General features: G+C 45.9%; 1 protein-coding gene across 1 annotated transcript in view; it reads left to right on the top strand.

Annotated features, from left to right (window-relative positions):
* CDH1 (cadherin 1) overlaps positions 1-16,065 on the top strand; it is an 83,519-nt gene that overhangs the window by 36,087 nt on the left and 31,367 nt on the right. Inside the window, exon 3 of the mRNA XM_059153711.1 lies at positions 14,224-14,453. Coding sequence (XP_059009694.1) covers positions 14,224-14,453 — 230 coding nt within the window. The remainder of the gene's footprint in view (positions 1-14,223; positions 14,454-16,065) is intronic.

Genomic DNA, 16,065 nt, shown 5'->3' with positions numbered 1-16,065 from the left:
AGCCGGATGTGGGGCTTGACCCAGGACCTTGGGATCACAACCTGAGCCGAAGGCAGAGGCTTTCACCCACTGGGCCACCCAGACGCCCCTCTAATTATTATTAATTAAGAATTATTTATGGCTTCTCTTTTCCCTCCCCACTTTTTTGTGACTATGACCTTGGCATTATTGGATGCATGGATTGCATCTTTTTTGAATCATGGGACTTTGACCCAGAGGAGACCCAAGTAACTTATTTTTGTTGCAGGTTCATGCAAATGTAATTTGCATACCATGCAGTTTACCACTGCAAGTGTACAGGGAGGTAATTTTTATAAATGTACCCAGCTGTGGGGCATCACTGCAATCCACTCCCCACCCCCAGCATTAGACAGCCACTGATCTGCTTGGTTTCTCCTATATTCTAGGATTTTCATATAATAATGAAATTTTAATTTCTTTCTTAAATTTCTTTAATGCCATGCCCCAAACTAACTGAGTCTGGATCTCCACGGCTGGTGATCTTCTCGAGTCTTTGGTCTTTTTCTTTCACTGAGTGTAAAGCCCTTTTTTTTTTTTTTAAATTTTATTCATTTATTTGGCAGAGACAGCGAGAGAGGGAACACAAGAAGGGGGAGTGGGAGAGGAAGAAGCACGGTCCCCATTGAGCAGGGAGCCTGATACAGGGCCCGATCCCAGGACCCTGGGATCATGACCTGAGCCGAAGGCAGATGCTTAACGACTAAGCCACCCAGGTGTCCCAAGTGTAATGCTTTTAAGGTTCATCATGCTTTTGCCCTTGGTAGTGTGTTGTTCCCTTTTGTTGCAGAGTAGTTATACCATGCATAGGTTAATTTTTTTTTTAAATGGGTAAATGGAGAGAAAGAAGAAAGTTAGGAAAGAAGGTTCTTAAAAATAATAGTAGTGTCCATACCCTAATTTTATTTCATTTTTTAAGTTTTTATTTAAGTCATCTCTACTACACCCAACATGGGGCTCAAACTCATGACCTCAAGATCAAGACTTGCATGCTTTTTTGACTAAGCTAGCCAGGCACTCCCGTACTTTAATTTTAGAAAAAACAGGCTATCGGGATTGCAGGACAGGGCACATAAATGAATTAGGAGAGGAGTATAGAACAGAGTCTGAGGGATACATTACAAGCATAGAGAGTGTCTTTGTCTTCTCTGTATGGATGAGACCCTGAGGGCTTTGTGCTTTTGGCTTGTCCTTTTTTTTTTTTAAATTAAAAGTTTTTATTGAGATATACTTCTCAGATCATATATTACACCCATTTAAAGTGTAGGATTAAAAAAAGTCAAGTGTAGGCTTCAGTGGCTTTTCAATATAGTCACAGTTGTGCAATCACAGATCATTTTAAAACATTTTCATCATCCCAAAGAGAAATCTCTCACCCATGGCTGTCACCTCTCAATTGTCTTTACCCCCAGACCAGTCTTAGGCAGCCACTAACTGATTTTTGGTCTATAGCTATACTCACTCTGTGCATTTCATATAAATTGAACCATACAAAACATAGGCTTTTATGATTGGCTTCTCTCTCTCAGTGAGACGTTTTCAGGTTCATCCGTGATGTAGCATGGATCTGTAATTCATTTCTTTTTATTGCTGAATGATACTGTCTTACAGGGATAGACTACATTTTTTTTTAAAGATTTTATTTATTTATTTATTTGACAGAGAGCGAGACAGCGAGAGAGGGAACACAAACAGGCCCCTGATAGGTTACATTTGATTCATCCGTCAGTTGAGGTTGTTTCCGCTTTTGGCTATTATGAATAATGCTGTGACATCATGTGTGTTCGGTTAATTTCTTCATCTGAGGGATATAAGGTGCTGCTTTTGAAAATAAAAAAACAACAACAACTAGGATTTGGGGAGAGGATAGAAAATGTGACTGAAGAGGGGTGCCTGGGTGGCTCAGTCAGTTAAGCGTCCATCTCTTGATTTCGATGATCTTAGGGTGGTGGGATCCAGCCCTGCATGGCCCTGTGCTCAGCATGGTGTCTGCCTCTCCCTCTGCACCTCCCCGGCTCATGCTCTCTCTCAAATAAATAAACGAATAAAATGTTTAAAAACAAAACAAAACAAGAAAACTCCCCAAAAGTGATTGAGAAAACGTGAGCTGTGTGCATTTTCCCCATTATGTTAGCATCCGATGGCCCAGTATAAATGGAAGGGAATTCACTACATCTGCCCATACCCTATGTCAGACAGTGATGGAGAAAAGAGGAGGTCCCAAAACAGATTTGGCTGTGGAGAAGCAAGACTATGCAAGGATTAAGACTGTGGTCCTATGGGATGCCTGGGTGGCTCAGTTGGTTGGACGACTGCCTTCGGTTCAGGTCATGATCCCGGAGTCCCGGGATCGAGTCCCGCATCGGGCTCCCAGCTGCATGGGGAGTCTGCTTCTCCCTCTGACCTTCTCCTTGCTCATGCTCTCTCTCACTGTCTCTCTCTCTCTCTCTCTCAAATAAATAAATAAAATCTTTAAAAAAAAAAAAAAAAAAAAGACTGTGGTCCTAGGGTTCAGCTAGACCTGTATTTGCTGTGTGACTTTGGGAGAGACACTTAGTATCTCTGAGCCTTTACTGATGACATGGGAAGTGATCCTTCCCTAACTGGTTGTTGTGATAATGAAAAGTGCATATTCTATCTCTTTTCTTGCACAAAGGGAGCTCCCTCTGGGTGCTGTAAGCACCCGGGGAAGATTTAAAATATGCCCAGGCCTCGGTATTTCTAAAAATATCCCAGAGAATCTGTGTGTAGGGCATGTTAGACCCTGGTTGGAGATGATGTTAGGCATATTTTGGTCAAGGTGTTTTATTGCACAGGTGGGCAGCTAAGACCAAGGGAACCCTTCTTGCTGCATTAAGGACCTAGGCCTAGGATCTGGTCCCCCACCCCAGGCCTGTCATCTGCCTTTACCTGTGAGGGGTCAGCAGGAGCTAGAGGGAGGAAGGGTTCAGCTGCTTTGGAATTTGGAACATGGGGCCTTCCCTGGCCTCAGGGAAAGCAGCAGAAAGGAAGAATGGGCAATGACTGTGGCGTGAGGGGGCGCCTTTTCTTTCTAATCGATGAGCAAACAGTTCCTGGAGTTGCCCAGGCCGGCCACAGGAATGCATCCTGGACTGCGGCCTGTGTGAATGATCAATTACCGCCCCACTATTGGGGCAGGCGGGCTGGGTGTTTGCACAGTTACCTACAGCCAGAAGGAAACTCGTGTGGAGCTGGAGGGCTGCCCCACCTCCCCCCCCCCCCCCCCCGATTCTCTTTGTTCTTTTTGATGAAACCAGACTGGCTTCCCTCCCTCGGTCAGGGGAGAAGTCCCTGCCTCACCTCACAGCCGGCAAGCTGCCAGCCGGCTCCTGTGAGAGTGAAGTTCAGTGTTTGCCCGCTTCCCTTTCTGAAGTGAGCGGAGTCGGGATCTGTAGCTGGTGAGTGTTCACCCTGGAACACTGAAGCCAAGCCCTCTTCCTCCGGCTAGAGCGGAGCAGCAGCCCCAGCCTCTCCAGCTGAGCTCTGGAGCCCCATTAGGACAGGAGTGTTGAGAGGAAACCGAGGGAGGTTTCCTGGCTCATTGCTGCACTGTCCAGTGGGGGCCCGCCCGCCCGGGAAGACAAAAGACTGAAACCTGAGTTCTTTTCTGGCCTTGATTATCAAAAGGACGCGGGGAACGGGGAGGCCCCCTGGCCCTTCTAGACCGGAGGAGTGGGAGCCGGTGCTGTGTGCTCAGGCTGTGTGGGAGCCCCGTGCTAACGTCATTTTCCTTCCATTGGACAGTCAGCCTGGGAGGACAGGGCTTGTCCTCTTTTGTGTTCACGGCTGAGTCTTCAGAACCAGAACAGCGCAGGTGTGTTAGGTGTGCGGGGCCTGAGCAGGCTCCCGGGACTGCCCCCCACCCTGCCATACGGCGCCCTGCCTTGCTTTGGCATGCAGCCAGAAACTGGGACAATCTTTTCACAGGCCTGGTCTTGAGGCCTTCCCTAAATGCCCTTTCTTAAATTGTCCCCTCCACCCTGGCTCTGCGTAAAGCCTTAGAACTTGCTTACCTGCTTGTTTTTCTGTATTAGCACTTTTGATTCATGTAGGGTACTTATTAGTAACTTGGTAATTACCTTTTCCTCGCTGGAATGAAGCCCTTTGAGGGCAGGGACCTTACTTGGTCTAATGCTTTACTTCCCAGGCCTTAGAATCAGGCCTGGCAAAGAGTCAGGGCCTAGTAAATACTTGCTGAACAGAGAATCCTTGAAACAATCCCTCCGAGGAGGTGAGGACGTCCCCATTTCCAAAATGGGGAAACGGGTGCTCAAGGGAGATCAGAGTAACTTGCTTACGGTGTCATGAATGAATCAAAGCTGGATTTGAACCTGACTGGGTCTGACCCCCTTCACACAAATGTGCAACCATAAAAGTATTTGCACTAGCTTTTTACCAACTCCAGATGTGCCATTTATGGCGTTTTTTGCCATGCTGATCAGCGTCCATGGTGTTTGCTCTCTGAGAAAACACCACAGCAGCCTGGGCAGCAACGTGAGTAGGAAACAAAATTCCACTTCCAGAGTGACCCGGGCGGCATGACTCACCTTAAAACAAAGTGGGAGAAATAAGGGTGATGGGTCACCGCTTTAACCTTGCTAGCACCCATTCGAAGGTCCTCAGCTAATTTTTCCTTGATCTGTAACCTCAGTTTTCTGTCTGTACTGATGCCCTGCTCCCCACCTGAGTCTTTTGTGGTTTTGTTTTTAAGATTTTATTTTTAAGTAATCTCCCACCCAGTGTCAGGCTCAAATTTACACCAAGATCAAGAATCTCATTCTCGGGCGCTTGGGTGGCTCAGTGGGTTAAGCCGCTGCCTTTGGCTCAGGTCATGATCTCAGGGTCCTGGGATCGAGTCGCAGAGAGCCTGCTTCCTCCTCTCTCTCTGCCTGCCTCTCTGCCTACTTGTGATCTCTGTCTGTCAAATAAATAAATAAAATCTTAAAAAAAAAAAATCTCATTCTCTACTAACTGAGCCAACTAACTGAGCCAGCTAGGCACCCCAGACTTCAATCTGTCCCCCCCTCACCTTTAAGAATTCATTTATTTGTTTGTTAGAAAGAGAGGGAGAGGGACGCCTGGGTGGCTCAGTTGGTTAAGGGGCTGCCTTCGGCTCAGGTCATGATCCCAGCGTCCTGGGATCGAGTCCCACATCGGGCTCCTTGCTCAGCAGGGAGCCTGCTTCTCCCTCTGCCTCTCCAGGCCTCTCTGCCTGTGCTCGCTCGCTCTCTTCCTCTATCCCTGACAAATAAATAAAATCTTAAAAAAAAAAATTAAAAAAAAAAAAAAAAAGAAAGAAAGAAAGAGAGGGAGAAGCAGGTTCCCCACCGAGCAGGAAGCCTGATGCAGGACTCAATCCCAGGACCCTGGCATCATGACCTGAGCCAAAGGCAGATGCTTAACAGACTAAGCCACTCTGGTGCCCCCATAGCCTGTTTTAATGGAAAACATGTGAAGGAGCCGGTTCCTAACTTCCTACCCACGTGGGGTTCATTATTGATGTCTGTTTTTAGGGTGTTCATTAAATATAGAGACCACTTACTACACTTTTTAAAACGTGTATTTGTTTATTTGTTTTGTTTCAAGTTTTTATTGAAATTGTAATTAGTTAACATAGTGTAGTAGTCGTTTCAGGAGTAGAACTTAGTGATTTATCTCTTATAACACCCAGTGCTCATCACAAGTGCTCCCCTTAATACCTTTTAGCTCACTCTTTTAGCTCCTCCCCCACCTGCCCTGCAGCAGCTGTCCTCTGTAGTTAGTAGTCTCTGCTGGTTTGCCGCCTTCTCCCTTTTTTCCCTCTTTCCCCTATGTGCATCTGTTTCATTTCTTAAATTCCACAGGTGAGTGAAGTCATAGGGTATTTGTCTTTCTCTGACTTATTCTCCTACCGTAATGCACTCTTTCCACCAGTGTCACTGCAGGTGACAAAACTTCATTCTTTTTGATGACTGAGTAATGTTCCATCATGTGTATGTGTAGACACACCGTATCTACGTGTGAGACCACGTATAATTTGTTCTGAGTAAAGACATATTGGGAGGCTGGGAGAATGGATGTGGGAGACTTCATGAGAGTGAACTTCCCATCCCTGAGATCCCATGGGAGCTGCCTGTCAACCTGGGAGACTGGGTGGGGCGTGGGCACCCCAGCCGACAGCACTCGGGGAGCACATCACCCAGATTTTGTGGACACAGCTGCAAGTCCTGCTCGTCTACCAGGAAAATGCAAGCTGCTAACCTTCCCCCAGAAAAATGTCTTGAGGTTTGTGCTGACTGATGAGAGGAACTTCGACTTATTTTAGCTTCTGTAATGTGGTGATCTACAGCGGAACATTCTTGGATCTGAAATTTAGCTTCCTCTTTCGCTTGGCTCTCTGACTGTCCCTGTTTCTCTGTGGCCTCGAGACTGGGCAGAGAGGGAGAGTGAGAGAGAGAGAGAGAGAGTGTGTGTGTGTGTGTGTGAGTGAGAGAGAGAGAGAGAGAGATCGTGATAAGGGACGCTTTGTTACTACTATTACAGATACTCCACCTGTCCTGTTCCCTTGTGGGAACTAACTTGCAGGCATCCATTCAGTTAGGAACTAGTGACAGGTGGCTTATCAGTACTGAAGGGGGTTAACTCCTGACAGTGGCCTCACACCACAGGCTCTGCCGCCTCGTGGCTGTGTGGCTGGGTCAGGTCTCAGCACTGAGACTTCTGAGCTTCAGTTTCTTCATTTATTAGCCAGGGCCGCTAAATTCCTACCACCCAGGCCCAGTGGCTATTAGGTTGTAATATCAGGCTGCTTAGTTGGTAGCAAATGGACACATACAGATACTTATCAGGGCTGAAAAGATCATCTTCCTAGTATAACTTGACTCCCAGTCTTCCCCGAATGTAACCAGCCTGGGGGCCTGATCATCCTTTCCTTTTCTTTCTTTCTTTCTTTCTTTCTTTCTTTCTTTTTTTAAGATTTTATTTATTTATTTAAGAAAGTGAGGGAGAATGGGCTCCTGTGTGACTCAGTCGGTTGGGCATCTGCCTTCAGCTCAAGTCATGATCCGGGTTGAGCCCAGTGTTGGGCTCCCCAGCTCAGTGGGGAGTCTGCTTCTCCCTCTGCCCCTGCCTCTTCCTCTCTCTGTCTCTCATAAATAAATAAATAAATAAATAAATAAATAAATAAAATCTGAGAGAGAGAGAGAGACAGACAGACAGGGTGAGGGAGAGCGCACAAGTGGTGAGGAGGGGCAGAGGAAGAGAATGAAGCGGACTCACCGCTGAACAGGAAGCCCGACCTGGGGCTCCATCCCAGGACCCTGGAGTCCCATCCCAGGACCCCGGGGTTATGATCTGTGCTGAAGGCAGATGCTTAACTGACTGAGACATCCAGGCACCCTAGTCGCCTTTATTAAACATACTGTGTGTGTGTCCTTGCACGCGTGCTGATCCGGGGTGCTCAGTGAACCTATAAGGTTGAGTAATTTCATGGACACCCATCAAAGGAGGATGTTCCAGAGTCACGCAGTGGCATCAAAGAAAATGGAATCTAGAAAGAAATTTTATAGGCGGTGGTATCCGCGGAGAATTAGGGCTTTGTGGTTAGAAACACCACTCCTACCCAGCAAAAAGAAGCTCCTGCCTAACTAAGTGATAATGTCTGTCTCTCCAGGATTCCTTTTGTCCATCAAGTTAAACTTCTTGTCTTTTATCTTCAGTATTTAAGTTAGAAACCAAAGTCCTTGGTTTGGGGTATGCAGTGGCTGTACGACCCCCAGGAGCCTCAGAAGGCTCTCTGATCTTGTGTGTGCGACCTTCTCTTAAGGCTGAGTGCTCAAGTTCAAATTGTCCCTGAAATAAATCTAAATGCAGGGTTCTATGGTGTTGGCTGTGGGAAATGTATTCCAACAAGAGAGAAACAATCCATAATGCATGCCTTTGTGTGTGTGTGGGGGGAAACACTGCTTTTAAGCAGTTGCTGCTAAGAGACTGGGTTATCCCACTGGTTACCAAATAACTCAACTATGGTTAGCTGGCTTTGATTGTGGGTCCCTGTTCTTAAATTTCAGCATCTCCCAGAGACACATGAAGGCTTTTGAGACTGTCTGGTTTCTACCCACTCACATTCCAGCTATGGGGTTTGGCGGGGGGCGGGTGGTGGAAGAAGAAACGGAATCCTTAAAAAAGGACTGTTTGAGCCACAATGGCAATTGCAAGCAAAGAATGTTGCTCAGCACTCAAAGCCCTGCCCTGGGACCAAAAGCTTTTCATGAACTCGGGTTTAATTTTTAGTTTGAACTTAAGTCATTTCTGCTAAGTGAGTTAGAAAATAGGGCACTTAACAGGATGGTAACGCAGAAGAATCATGATGTGTTTCTCCAGTGTGCTCTCCACGCTGTGCTCCTCCATGGGGTGCCTGGGTGGCTCAGTGGGGTAAGCATTTCACTTTGGCTCAGGTCATGATCTCAGGGTCCTGGGATTGAGCCCCCCATGGTGGGCTCCCTGCTCAGCGGGGAGTCTGCCTCTCCCTCTCCCTCCGCCCCTCTCCCACATGTGTTCTCTTTCTCTCTCTCAAATAAATAAAATCTTTAAAAAATACACTTTCAGGAGCATCTGGGTGGCTCAGTGGGTTAAAGCCTCTGCCTTCAGCTCAGGTCATGATCCCAAGGTCCCTGCATAGGGCTCTCTGCTCAGCAGGGAGCCTGTCCTCTCTCTCTCTCTCTCTGCCTGCCTTTCTGTCTACTTGTGATCTCTGTCAAATAGATAAATAAAATTTTTAAAAAAATTTAAAAAATACGCTTTCAAAAAGTCATCTTTGTCATTTAAAAATAAGTTTTCTTTAATCGTAATGTACAATATAATACGTACAAAGATTAAAAAAGGAAAAATATGTTGGGGGAAAAACCCAGCCACACTCTGAATCTCCCGCCTCCAGCCTCCACCCTAATTACCATTAACCTCCTGGTGGGTAGAATTCCCTACTGCTCTGGGATGTTTTTAAACATTTTCCCCCCTTAATAAATGTTTCCTTTTATTATTGCTAGGAAGCATATCCCCATTTTGCCAATAGGAAACAGTGGTGAAGAACACTCACCTTGGAGCTAGACGGTCCAGCCCCTCCCCTCACAAGCATGTATGTTAGGACAAAGAAAGTGGAGGTGGCTGGAGGAATTGGACTTAAAGAGCTTCAGTGCAAGGGTATGGCTTGCAGGGAGTGGTGTGAGGCAGTGTTTAGGAGCGAGAATTCTTAGACTGCCTGGGTTTTAATCTCAGCTCTGCAGTTTAGGAACTGCCTCAGTTTCCCCACATGTAAAAAGGGAACACTGGTAGTACCCACTTCATAGAGGTCTGGGGTGAAGTGAGTTAATACTGGTAAAGGGCTTAGATTGGAGCCTGGCACATATGTTCTACAAATGTTCAAATGTATTAAGAGAACAGGAGGTCAGAGGTAGTTGAAGCTATTAGTTGAGGCTGTGGTTTTTGATGGTGATGATATTATTGTGGTGAAAAGATTTTCAGGGGCTCCTGTGGGGCTCAGTTGGTTAACCATTTGCCTTCAGCACAGGTCATGATCTCAGGGTGGTGGGATCCAGCCTCACATCAGCTCCCTGCTCAGCAGGGAGCCTGCTTCTCCTCCCTCCCCACCCCCCCACCTTGTTCTTTATCTCAAATAAGGAAGAGCTTAAGAAAAAAAAAAAGGTTTCACACCTAGAGGTGGCCACCTGGGTTCTTAGCTCTTGTTACTGGGATTGGTTTCTAGAGCTAGTGACCAAATGACAGGTTTTAGGAAAGGAGATCATCCTGACTTAAAGAACACTTAATTCCTTGCTAGTTTTATTTTTGTTTAATTTTTTATTGTGAAACGTTAAAATATACCCAGTTCCCATGTCCAGTCCTTTTAAATCTTTGCTGTTCTTCTTCGCCTTCACAGGCTGGTGGTAGTGGTCACTGTGGCTCTGAGACACTGCCCGGCCTTTGTCAGGGGTGAAGCAAGCGTCCTAGAGCCTTCCCGGAGCTGGAGATTCATTCCCTCATCTTGCCTGTAATTTCTGATTTATCAGCCCAGAGGATCGGGTTGCACAGAAAGATAATGGGCCTTAATGAGCACCTGGAAATTCAAGTTAGGGTTCCACACACTTCTTTGTCATTTCTCAAAGGGCGCGGCTTAGCCACCATTAAGACAAGATGCCCCAAACAGGTTAAGCACCTTGGATCAAAGTTATTTGCAAAACCATTTTCAGTTTTTCAGGCTCCCGCCCTCTGGACAAGTCTAGTCCTGCCTGTCCTAACTTTCACTGTCCTGATTGGGGCTGGGGCCAGCTGGGGGGAGAAATTAATTTGTTGTGATAAGCAGGGGCAGCTCTTGCTCCCTGTTTATGTGACAGCCCCCAGATCCTCCAGACTCACCCCATTGCTTCTGCTGGGATGGGTTTGGGGGAAGGGTTATTTGAAAAACATCTTGTTTTGCTGGTTTGAGATGGAATTCTTATGTTTGACATAAAAGGCAGTATCTGCCCATCCTTGAAGGACTTTGCATTTCTTCTTGCTTCTCTTGTCATTTTATGGTTTCTCTGCTTGTTTAGCAGATACTTGACTTGTGGCAAATACTTCAGGTTTGTCTACCCAAATGCACAGGAATAATAATTATCATTTTCTACTCGCATTGCTCTTCCACATTCAGAATGGTGATCACCTTCACTGCCTCTGTTAATCTTCACAAAAACCCTGAAGAGGTCGGCTCCATCAGTAATGGTGACTGAGGCCCAGAGAAGTTAAACATGTTGTTTAAGGGCACTCAGCAGAACATGGTGGGATCTGGGCTTATTATTTGGCCACAAGACTCAGACCGGCCCTTTCTTCTTGTCGCTCTTACTGTCATTTACTGCAGCCTTCCCCTGCTCACCCACCCTCACCCCTTCAAGTTTGCGATGTGAGTTAATAAAACCAGAATTAGGGGTGCCTGGGTGGCTCAGTGGGTTAAAGCCTCTGCCTTCAGCTCAGGTCGTGATCTCAGGGTCCTGGGATCGAGTTCCACTTCAGGCGCTCTGCTCAGCACCGCCTGCCCTCTGCCTGCCTCTCTGCCTACTTGTGATCTCTGTCTGTCAAATAAAGAAATAAAATCTTTAAATAAATAAATAAATAAATAAATAAATAAATAAATAAAACCAGAATTAGACATGAGGGTAGGGGTGAAGGCACGGTTTTGATTTTTGTTTTTGCAAACAGCAGGGAGAGAGGGTTGGGTGGGTGATTGTTTGAGGATCCAGCTCCCTTCCTGTGAACTCTCTCTTTGTTTGGCCAGATAGCAACTCCAGTACAAGGTGGCCCCAGATTTCCCTGGATTCTAGCTAGGAGGCAAAACGATTCTTCCAAATAACCAAGGCCTAACAGGGTCTCTTCAGGGCAGCGGACTGTAACCATGACACTGAGTAACTCAGGTTGAGGGCCAGTCCCCGCTCTTCCCTTCACCTGCTTACCGGATGTCAGGCACATTTCTTAACCTCTCCTTGCCTCAGTCTTCAAAAGGGGATGATGATGGTGGTGCTCACCTTGTCACCACAGTCCCTGGCTGCTCTGGCAAGGGTGGGGCTGTTGGCTTCAGAAACATTTGCAAGGGTGGCCCCTGGTGGAAAAAATGGAAAATTGCAACCCAGGTATGGAGGATGGTTGTAGGACTTTCTGGCAGAGACCTCATACTCATGAATTGAGAAGTGTCTGGCTGTGTTAAAATAGATTGAAGAGGAGGAATTTTTATAAAAGATCACTTGGACAGAATAGAAATTTCACTGGAGAAATGAAGGGCAAGTATTTGAAAAGGATGAGAACAGGCCACCTTGAGAGTTTCACGGAACAAACTTTTTTTTTTTTTAAAGATTTTATTTATTTATTTGACAGACAAAGATCACAAATAGGCTGAGAGGCAGGCAGAGAGAGAGAGAGAGAGAGAGGAAGAAGCAGGCTCCCTGCTGAGCAGAGAGCCCGATGTGGGGCTCAGTCCCAGGACCCTGGGATCTTGACCTGAGCCAAAGGCAGAGGCTTCAACCCACTGAGCCACCCAGGTGCCCTGGGAACAAACTGTTTTAACTGGCTGTTCTCTCTGCCTCTTGGGCCCCTGAGCCAGGTTTCTGCAAGACTTGCCCCTTCAGATCTCCGCTCTGCCACCTCCACCGAGGGAGGCCTGTGCTCACCATCCAGTAAGAGTCACACCTTTCTGAATCCCCTTGTCCCATCACTTCTTCATCATCATCTTCTAATTTTAATTTTTATTTATTTATTTTTTTAAAGATTTTACTTATTTATTTGACAGACAGAGATCACAAGTAGGCAGAGAGGCAGGCAGAGAGAGGGGGAAGCAGGCTCCCTGCTGAGCAGAAAGCTGGATGCCGGGCTTGATCCCAGGACCCTGGGATCATGACCTGAACTCACTGAGCCACCCAGGCGCCCCTAATTTTAATTAAAAAAAAAATACATGCCATGCTCAGCGTGGAGCCCAACCTGGGGTGCGACATGGGGCTTGAACTCATGACCTTGAGATTAAGACTTGAGCTGAGGGGTGCCTGGGTGGCTTATTTGGTTAAGCATGCAACTCCTGATTTTGTCTCAGGTCATGATCTCAGGGTCCTGGGATCGAGCCCCACATCAGGCTCCATGCTCAGCGCAGAGTCTGCTTGTCCCTCTCCCTCTGCTCCTTCCCCCACACACTCTCTCTCTTAGATAAATAAATAAGTAAATAAATAAATCTTAAAAACAAACAAACAAACAGGACCTGAGCTGAGATCAAGAGCCAGATGCTTAACTTACTGAACCACCCAGGTGGCCCCCACCTCCCCATCATTCTTGTATCACTGTCTTTAATTCCTTTATATCTGTCACTCAACACTACCTGAAGTTATTGATTTCTGTATTGTTCATACCTTCCACAACAGTGTAAGCTCAGTGAGAGCAGGTGCATTGTCGGTCTTGTTGACAAGCTTGTCTCTAGAGTTCAGCACAGTTTCTGGCATTTGGCTTGGTGAACCCTGTAGAATGAGTTCTTGGGGATTCTGATGTTTAGTGTAAACATTTTTCACCACAACATCTCCAGCTTTGGGTATTGGTAGTTCTTAAGTTTTAATACGTCCATAGCTATGAAGTTTGAAGTAGAGTTTTGAAATCATTGGTCATAACATTCCCCCACCCAAGTAGTCCTTTTCTCTCTCTCTCTCTTTTATAATCCTTCTCTGTCTTCTGCATTTATTTGCTGCTGTGCGTGATCAGATTGAAGATAACTCATTATCTCTCCTACCCAGATGATCAGTTTCCCTTCCCCCAGCAGATTGTAAGCAGGCTTTAATTACCTCTGGATGCTTTAGATAAGCACATAGTCAGCACTCACTACGTATTTGGGGTGATCAGTGTCTTTTGTGGAATACTCATGAGGGTTGAATAAATGATTAAGCAAAGCTACATTTGTTTTTAAAGGTTTTTTCTTTTTTTTTTTTAAGATTTTATTTGTTTAGAGAGTATACATATGTGCACGCTAGTAGCGGGGAGGCGTAGAGGGAGAGAGAGAATCTCAGTCTCAGAGGAGTCACTCTTGTTGCCTTTGTTCTGTAGTTGGGTAGTCTGAGGCGCAGGGAGGTTAAGTACTTTGCCCAAGGTCACAGAGTTAATAATAAGCAGAGCTGGGACTTGAACACAGGTACTCTCTTCCTCTCTTAAGCATCATGCCATGTGCCTCTCTTTTATTATGCCACTGTTTATTGAAATGTAAACTCTTATTTGATTGTAGACCCTCCACAAGGTCTCACTGTACTTTAGTCTCTATCCATTGAACTTCGTAAGTATTCTGTCTTTCTGATTCTGTGGTCTGTTTTCATATTGTCAGGAGCCAGCTGAAGGAGAGGCCTCTTTTTGGCTTTTGAAAAAAAGTTAATTTTTTTTCTAACTTTCTAAACAGTAAACAGGTTACTGTTTGCATTTTACAAGCAGCTAAGAAAGAAATGAGACCATGTTTAACAGTCCCCCGGGGATGCTGAGCAACATCATAATGATATTGGTGACTTTGTCATCTTTCTGTTCTGTCCCCACCCTGGGTTGTTTTGCTTGTGTTTGTTTTGTGTGAGTCAGGCTTTTGGTGGGTAAACCAAGTTCACTTAGGAGAGAAGGGATGCTTTTGTCTTGACGCTGCCCCATTTCCTAATCCCTGTGATTGATGCCCCACAGTGAGTTTTGAAGGATGCACTGGCCGGCCAGGGACAGCCTACAATGCTGATGACACGCGATTCAAAGTGAACGCAGATGGTGTGGTGACCGTCAAGCGGCCTCTACAACTTCATGAACCGGAGCTGAGTTTTCTGGTCCACGCCTGGGACTCCAGCCGCAGGAAGCTCTCTGCCAGAGTCACGCTGAAGGCAGCCAAGCACCGTGACCACCATCACCGCCACCACCATCATGTATGTTGGAGTGTTTCTTGGAAGTTCACTCTTATTTGAAGTCTGTTGCCCAATTTGACTTCTCTGTCATTTGCACCTTTCACATCTGAGGCTGGAGTTTTTCTTGTGACCTTCAGCAGCCTCCCTGCCTTTAGCCCACTGGACACATACCAGTAGCACTCTCCTCGACGTCACAACCAAAAATGTCTCCAGGCATGGCCAGTGCCAGTGCTGGTGGGGGTGGGGGGTGTTGTGGAATCCCCCTAGTTGAGACTGTTGGTTTCACTGAACTAATTCTATTTTTTGTCTTTTTTTAAGATTTTATTTATTTATTTGACAGAGAGACCACAAGTAGGCAGAGAGAGTGGCAGGCGGGGGCGGGGGTGGGGAAGCAGGCTCCCCACTGAGCAGAGAGCCCAACTCAGGGCCCAGTCCCAGAATGCGGAGATCACAACCAGAGCCGAAGGCAGAGGCCCAACCCACTGAACCACCCAGGCGCTAAGAACTAATTCTTGCTGGGAATTTTTTTGTGTTTGGGTAGGGAGGCATCAGGTGGAATGACGGCAAGTTTGTTAATCATCTTTCTGTCAGTAATAGAAATTAGTGGGTAAGAAATGTGGACACTGTCTGGGATTGAATCACAATCCTGCCACTCACTACCTGAGTAGCTGGGGGAGAGTTCACGTAAGGAATTTCAATCACAAAGAGGTTACCTGTAACGTGGAGAAGAGTGACTGCAGGAATTAATACATGTGAAATGCTGTAATATGTTAGGCATACAGTAAGTACTCAGTCATTGCTCATTTTCTTTTTCTTAGAGGAAGAATGAATAAGAGATCTATTCTCTGATCATTCTATTTGTTTTATTATTTTAATACTTAGATAACATTTTTGTCTTTTCTTTTTTCCATTTCATTTTACTCTTTGTGTTTCTACTGGGGAGGGTCTTGGGATGGGGTGAGAAGAATCAGCGGGAAGCTTTTGTTCCGTTGGACTGTAATCTGCACGAGATCCTTCCCTGTTGTATTTGTAGTGCTTGTCCCACAGCCTGGCTCACACCAGGAACCCTGTAAATATTGAATGGACAGATGGGTGAATAGGCCATGAATGAAAGGATATATATCTGCCCAGTTCTTGGCAACAGTGTTTCTGGGTATTGTTACCCAAGCAGACACCTTTGCTAGTTTCTAAACTGTTTCCATCGTGCTTCCTACCAGAATGTCTTTCTGGAGGCCATTCTAGTTGTATTCTGGTACTGCCTTAAAAATACAGAACATGTTGGAAGTACCAAGGTCTTTAAGGCTGGCTTCTGTTTTTCTCCCCAAAGGTAGTTGAGATTGCAGGAGCTTAATAGTCTTGATAGATACATTCTCTTCTCCCACATCTACCTCTTTTCTGGTAGACCAGAAAAATGAAGAACTTAGTAGCAGTTTATTAACATAACTCCTTGACTCAAGTCTCCAGCTGATTCCATCATTTATGTAAGTTAAGCATGGTGAGTTATTGCTGGACAACTGTGTGTGGAAGGCTTCTATGACCAAAAGATAAGTTTTGAGCTTGGTTTTTTCAAACTTTTCCTCCCTACATCTGCCAGTTTTGCCTCTGCCTCTCTTTTTGTTGTATCATGATGAGG

This window comes from Mustela lutreola, chromosome 16 (assembly GCF_030435805.1).
Source record: "Mustela lutreola isolate mMusLut2 chromosome 16, mMusLut2.pri, whole genome shotgun sequence".
NCBI classification, from domain to species: domain Eukaryota; kingdom Metazoa; phylum Chordata; class Mammalia; order Carnivora; family Mustelidae; genus Mustela; species Mustela lutreola.
Note: the sequence above shows the minus strand (reverse complement) of the source record. Positions and strands in the feature narration are given on the sequence as shown.